This window comes from Cupressus sempervirens, chromosome 10, assembly GCF_028749045.1.
Source record: "Cupressus sempervirens isolate cs-2001-9-10 chromosome 10, ASM2874904v1, whole genome shotgun sequence".
Taxonomy (NCBI): domain Eukaryota; kingdom Viridiplantae; phylum Streptophyta; class Pinopsida; order Cupressales; family Cupressaceae; genus Cupressus; species Cupressus sempervirens.
Genome location: NC_143127.1, coordinates 535,452,846 through 535,459,995, shown reverse-complemented (window position 1 = coordinate 535,459,995; position 7,150 = coordinate 535,452,846). Strand labels below are relative to the sequence as shown.

Genomic DNA, 7,150 nt, shown 5'->3' with positions numbered 1-7,150 from the left:
TGCCTTTGTGCCCAACAATGGTCCATTCCTCTTTTTGTTTTCCTTTTGCTAGTTTAACAAGAGCATCCTTGGGCGGGGTTTTAACCCTAGGTACTGTCAAAGGGCAATCCTTGATCTTGTGTTGAACCGACTGACACCTATAATAGGTGTTGGGTAGGTTCAAATAGAGCACCTTTTGAGAGAAGGTGTGGGAACCAACCTGAATCTCTACATAATTGTTGAGATCCTTGGAGAGATCAACCTCAACGCAAATACATTTCTAAGGGTGAGCATTGAAAAACTTCTCGTATTCTTTAGCAACAACTTTGCCAAGAGTGTTGGCAATGACTCAATAAATGACCAACAAGGCAAGGGTAGACCAGGGAACTCAACCCAAATAGACACCCTAAGCTTTTTGTCATTAAAGACTGTAAAGTCTTGCGACCATCTTTGGACCACAAGCAAGGAGGAATGAACCAACCAAGGGCCATTACCAAAAACTGCATCACTTGGGATGGGTTAGCAAAGCGGAATTAAAAAAAACCTTTGGTAAGGTTTTGCACAACATCAAGGCAGACCAACTCTTGTTAACCCATTCTTGGAGCATGGCTTCAGGAGGAGTCCTACCCTCAAAATACCCTATCAAAGTATGCTATTCTAACCATTCACATGCATAATCAAATTCTTGTAGAGGAAAGATAATATCAGGATTACCTCGTGGAAGACCTTCGGGACGAACTTGCGAGGATGTTTGTTCAATGGAGGCACCATGGCTTTCTGAAGCAACAACACAAACACCAGTATCAACTACTAGGTTGCAGTTGGCCGAGGCCATTATAAATAAGCCCTAACAACTCCCGCACTAAATGCGGTTTGACATATGGAGAACACAGAAGGAAAGCTCAGACAGAGAGCCGTACGCAAGGAAACACAAGAGACACATGAAACCCTAGCAGAGCGAAAAAAAATCAACTGCACAATCTAGTACACAAATTTGATAATAATAAGATAAATAAACAAGAGACGCAATGCGTCAAAGTTCCTGTCAATAATTAGAAAATAAGGAAAATGGAGATTTATTGATAGAAAGGAAGGATAGAAAGAGAGAGCTAAAAGAGAGCATGATATGTTATGAATGAACTACTCATTTCTATCAATTCAATTATAAGTTGAAATATTTAATTTAAAAAAATAAATTATTGATTACTTAATTCAGACTACCAAAATATCTAGTAAGTTTGAGTGATAGTATTAGTTTTACAATTTGTAAAATGGTATGAAAATAAACTAAAGCAAGATTGTAAAATAGTAGCTAGTAAAACATAGTGTAAATTTAAAGAAATAATATTTCACAATTGGCAAAAATAAATATCAATGTAAAACTAACAAATATATTTAAAATAAGAAATATAAAACATTTAACTATATATTTGAACTTGGTAAGAAAAATAAATTGTGATAATTAATATTGATGAAAGATTTATTTTTGTCCAAAGTGATGTAAGGTGGAAGATAAAAATATTACTTTTTTGAAAGTCTAATCCTACCTTTGGAGTATTTAGAGTAACAACAAATACAAACAAATGTATAAACTACAAACGATACTTTAATGCTGAAAAAATTCTCAAACTATGACTGACGAAAATAGATGCTGGACTGCATCAAATTTCACCATTGCGAGCAGAGAACGGATGGTGTGGGGAATTTTTACGTCAAACTGTTTGCCAATTTAGTTATAAAAACGTAACATAATACTACTTAACGAGGTTTTCTAGGGCAAAGAAAAGGTTGGTGAATTTTCGAAGGGAGGAGAGGGAAAATGTCGGAGCTGGACAGGCAAATTGAGCAGTTAAAGAGATGCGAGCCGCTGGAGGAGTGCGAGGTGAAGGCACTTTGCCTCAAGGCCATGGAAATTCTCGTCGAGGAGAGCAATGTTCAGCGGGTCGATGCCCCCGTTACTGTATGCAAATACCAACCATTTGGCTATTCCTGGTTACTGTATTTTCTGAACAGACAATTTTCTTTCAATTAGTTTCTCACGATTTCAAGTTTGCATCCTGAGTGGATTTAATAAAAGGTCTCGTTTTGCGTATAATTCCCGATATTTACTGATGATTTCAATTACAGTATGGTGAAGATTTAGTGTTTTGAAAGCCAAAGTTTTGTATTGGGTATGATTTTTAGATTTTTTTTTTTGAATGTTTACAAGATGCCACGCGTTATGCAATGTGTAGAATGATACCTTCTTGCTTCTCGGGAAATGCTTTCAGTAAACATTACAGTCTTAAGTTTAATCGATCCTTTCCCCCTCTATTATCCACCTTCTTTTCTTTTTCCCTTTCCGTGATATTGGTGCTAAACGATTTCTTACATGTTGCGCGGTCTCTTATTTACTTATTGGAGTCTCGTTCTTTTCGCTGTTTGTAAATAACCGTTGCATTGGTATAAGCTCTTCCGAATCCTTTACACTTGATCAGGTGTTGGTTTCAAGTTACTCCCTGATGACAAATCTAGTAAATTCAGTCGCTAAACCCAAAACATTGCTTTATAATATTTTGATTTAGTGTATAGTCCGCAAGAGTAGATTGCAAACTTCCATAGGGGCTTGTGCTTGGGACATGTTTTTTGACAGTTATGTGTATTGAGATTTCATCAAGGCATGAACACCATGACTATCTATATAAACTCCTTTTTGAGGTACTGTGGAGTGTTAGTCTTCATTCTCTGTTTTGGATTTGCAGCTACTTTGCATCTTTTGGTTGCAGGGATGGCCCGTCTGAGTTATTTTTTTGCAGTTGTGTGAGACAGTGCTGCAAGTATGCTACATGTAGACTTGTAATATGCCATTTGTTTTAGTTCACATATTCATTGGCAGACGAGTTTCAAGTATCAAATTCAACTTTGAGTAAGATTGTCTCGATTTCTGTGTATACTTCCTATCATTCTGTTTTTCATGCACGCTTCTCTCATTGCATGCTCTTAAATGGATGCTTTTCCGTTAGACTACTAGTTTTTGTAGTTTTTTGTTTTGCGTTCATGCCTTTTCCAACATTTCCCTTGGCATGTAATTGTTTGCAACTTGTCAATCATCTGAAGGAACTAATCTTAGATTGTGAGTAATAAGGTAGGTGAAGTCATCTCAAATCTTAAAGAAGAAATTTGGCAATTTTTAGACATTATTTTTTAATCTTATAACAAAGCTCCCCACCTTCCCAACTTGAAGATGAATAAACAACGTAGATTGTACAAGATGAAGATGTTGCCTCTAAGTTGGAGATGCATTGTATGTTGTATAGGTGGGCTTCTCCATCAACACAAGACGAGGAAATTTTGTAGGTATTATATGTATCTCATCATGACAAAGAACCACTACAATAAAACTTTTAAAAAGGGAATTAATTGTATTAACAATACACACTCTTAAATAGATTTTACAGATGCTATAAAGAGTGATAAGTAAAAAACAAATTGGTATAAATAAAGGCAACCTTTAAAAATAGACTAGATTAAGATAACTAAAAATAAAGTCTAAACGACTATTAACTAAGGCTCTAGAAAGACGAGCTAAATTCAGCAAGAACCTAGGATACTAAAAATAATCTAACCTCAATGGTCATTCTATCAACTTCCCGATTAAAGACATTACATGTCTTGTAGTCACAAATTCTTTCGAACATTTTGCTTCTGTCGAGACCCTACCTAGATAGGTAGAATGCCAATGATTAAGAGTAGCAAAGAGAAAAACAAAGAAGGTGGTCCCCTTCTTTAAAATGGTTTGCAACAAGAGAGAAGAGCCTGACTCCATTGACCCTCCCATAATCGACAAAACTCCTGTCCTGAAATTATGACAGAAACATCCAACCTGATGTTAGATAATTGAGCTGCCCTTCCCTATAGACAAAGACAAACACTGAGAACAACTGTCTTGATTTTAAGGAAAAATTGGTAAACCCTCCAAACTATTGTAGATGAGCAGAATACTCCAAGACCAATTGTAAGATACCGTGATTTGAAGATTACAAAGCATCATGTTTTGGAAAGAAATGGTAAAAACCCTAAAACAAAAATCCCTAGAATAATATCCCCAGTGAACATTGTGTATTATACAAACTAGAAACAATTTTTGAGGGAAAAATCGACCAAAACCAAACAATTTTTGAGGTGGAAAATTGATCAAAACCCAATGTATAATCCAAGACACAGATCAAAGAATATGAAACAAATAATTTTTGAGGAAATTTTTACTATAACCTACCAGGTAATTTCAGGTTAAGTTATTAAGAACCCTACAGATAATTTTAGAGGAAAAAATTATCAAAACTTTCCCATATGGGAATCATAACCAGATCGTCTCCCGCTCTGATACAATGACACTTTAAAAAAATGGAATTAATTGTATTAATAATACACTCTCTTAAATAGAGTATACAGATGCTATAAAAAGTGTAAGTAAACAGCAATGTTGTCCAAATAAAGATGCCGTCTAAAAATAGACCAGATTATACTAAAAATAAAGCCTAAATGACCTTAATTATAGCAAGAACCTAGAATGTTATAAAAAATCTAATATACAAGTAGGATGGGAAGAAAACCTTTCTAACGAAGATCAAGAAGAAAATAAGATATGAAAAATTGAAAGAGAAAAAAAGAAAAGATGAAAGGTAGTTGAAATCCTCTCGAAGCTCCTCATTTCACTATTTTGAAGATGAAGAGACAACACAGTTTGTATAGGACGAGAATGATTCCTCTAGTTGGAGAGGCACTATGGATTGTTTGGAATGATCCTCTCCATCAAGGTGAGATGAGGAACTTTCTCTGGTAATATGTATCTCTGATAATGTTGAAGACCAACCACAAATAGTACCAAAGGAAACTCTATCTTGAAGATTAAGAAGAAAATAAGATAGTGTATAGCAGGTTTTGAGTTTTAACTGATGAAGAAAAAATTACACAGTGTAAGCCAGATATGTACTACACACTATCTCAATGGGCTATGGAAATTATTCAACTTCGAGAAAATAAGAGATAAAAATGTTGAAAGGGTCAAAAAAAGAGGGAAGCAATTGAATTAAGGTAGGGATTGTTGTGGCCGATCACAAGCAAATAGCTGAAGAGTTATATTTTACTTCATGTTACCCACAAACACATCCTCTTAAATCTCATGGTTGTATATGTATATTTATGTTGGTGAAAGCTTGTGGCTTTGCACAAATCATTCATCCTTTATTTAGAAGCAATGCAAACTATTTTCCAAATTATTGAAGATTGAACTACTTAGCTTGGTGAGCATATTCTTCTCTTTCAACCATTGAAACAACTAATCCACACCTTGTTGAATACTTTTCACAGTAGTCGCCATGAGCTGGTCTGTTACTGCTGAACATAAATGTGCATGCTCCATCTTTGATGGTGTACAGAAAAATAACCCCCTTAGGGTGCATTCTTTTTATATGTTTTGTTTACAAAAATTAGTAATATAGAGTTTTAATTATTCAAATCTAATTTGCTGAATAGAATAACCACAATATGCTGGGAGTACTCTTGCAAATGCTACTTGAGAAACAAATTTCTTGGATACTACTAGTACGAAGATTTAAAAATAAACATTGTTTCCAAATGAAAGGAAAAATGAAATAATTTACACCATTGATCCTAAAAAAGATGTTACAAATCATCTGATCTCTATAAATTCTAGTATCTTTTTGGCATAACAAAACATGTCAAGAATGAGGGAAATAATAGAACAATTACACAAAAGAGACACCAATATACCACTTGAAAACCCTTTCAAGGAAAATCCAACCTCCAAAGCATTGAAACAAATCTGTGTTACCTTGAGTTTCTTAGATGGGGACAATAGGTGTATGGGCATGCATATATAAATTATAGAACCTTAATATATAAAATCTGTGTTAAGTTGAGAGTTCACATGAGAATCAAAGCCATACAAATTAACAAAATTAAAACCTTAGTTTGAATTTCTCTTAAAATTTATTGTCAATATGCATGTGATATTAAAAAATAGGATACAAGTTACAATAAAATGCTCAAAGGCTACAAGTTTCACTTTCAGTTGCAATATGAAAAAAAATGAAAAGAAAGTACACCACTGCTCCTAATTTTCATCTCTGAACATTGCATGAAAATTAGAGTCCTCCTTTGAGTCATTGGCATTGTGAGCGTCTGCCTCAACCAATTGAATCCCAACCAGTCCCTCTAGTGTCTTCTCATCAATGTGGGCAATGTCTTTGGAATCAACAACCCTCCATTGAGTACTTTGGAGGTTGGATAATTTTTAAGTCAAAGAGTACTAGGCATAACCACTAGCTTCTTGGTTTGTCTAGAGTAAGTTTAATCCTTTTGATGAAGTGGATAAAGCTATATGGGGACCAATTCCTCTCTACAATAGAGAAATTGACAATTTGTCAAAGGAGGTGAGTAACAAGCATTTTCAAATGAGTTACATCATTCTTGTGACATGTCCACCATTTAACAGGGTCATTTTGAGATAATGTAGCTCTATCCATTCTTGCCTTTGGAAAGATTTGTGGAGGCAAGTGAGTGTATGTGAAGTATTGAAGACTCCTTGAAAGGTCTTCTATAGCCCTTCTTTCATCTCTTCATCATCTCATGGAGGCAACATTCCAACCCATGGTGCATACCATTTGGTATCTTGAGCAAAGGCTGCTATATGAAGCAAGGTGTTCATAGTGATCCACCTTAGATCACAATGGACTTAATATGTTGCTCTTATCATCCCGAAGTAGGATCCCTAGCCAAAATTGTTTGCTTTATCTTTCCAATCATGTTATCAAATGTCTCATATATCTCTTCAAGACTAGGAAAATCTGTATTAGCATATCGAATGATGTGTACGGTAGGTGAGATGAAAGGGCAGACATATCTGCAAAATACAAACAAAAATTTCAAAAGAATTATTTGACAAGTTGTTTGACATATTGGAAACACCCAACAATTAAAGCATTGAATAATAAAATCATTAAAATCAGAAATTTAATTAAAAAATCAGCAATTTGATGTCAACAATTAATAATAAAATCTGCAATGTACTTTCTCATACTGGACCACCAATCATTATCGAGGATCTTTTGTTTGATGGCTTTTCCATACGTATAGCTTGAATTAGGCCATCTGCTCCACTTTGAATTCA

General features: G+C 34.7%; 1 protein-coding gene across 1 annotated transcript in view; it reads left to right on the top strand.

Annotated features, from left to right (window-relative positions):
• Positions 1 to 1,743: 1,743 nt before the first annotated feature.
• The window catches only part of LOC149535008 (serine/threonine-protein phosphatase PP-X isozyme 2), a 65,032-nt gene continuing 59,625 nt past the window's right edge, over positions 1,744 to 7,150 (top strand). Inside the window, exon 1 of the mRNA XM_089807702.1 lies at positions 1,744 to 1,939. Coding sequence (XP_089663828.1) covers positions 1,799 to 1,939 — 141 coding nt within the window. The 5' untranslated portion in view covers positions 1,744 to 1,798. The remainder of the gene's footprint in view (positions 1,940 to 7,150) is intronic.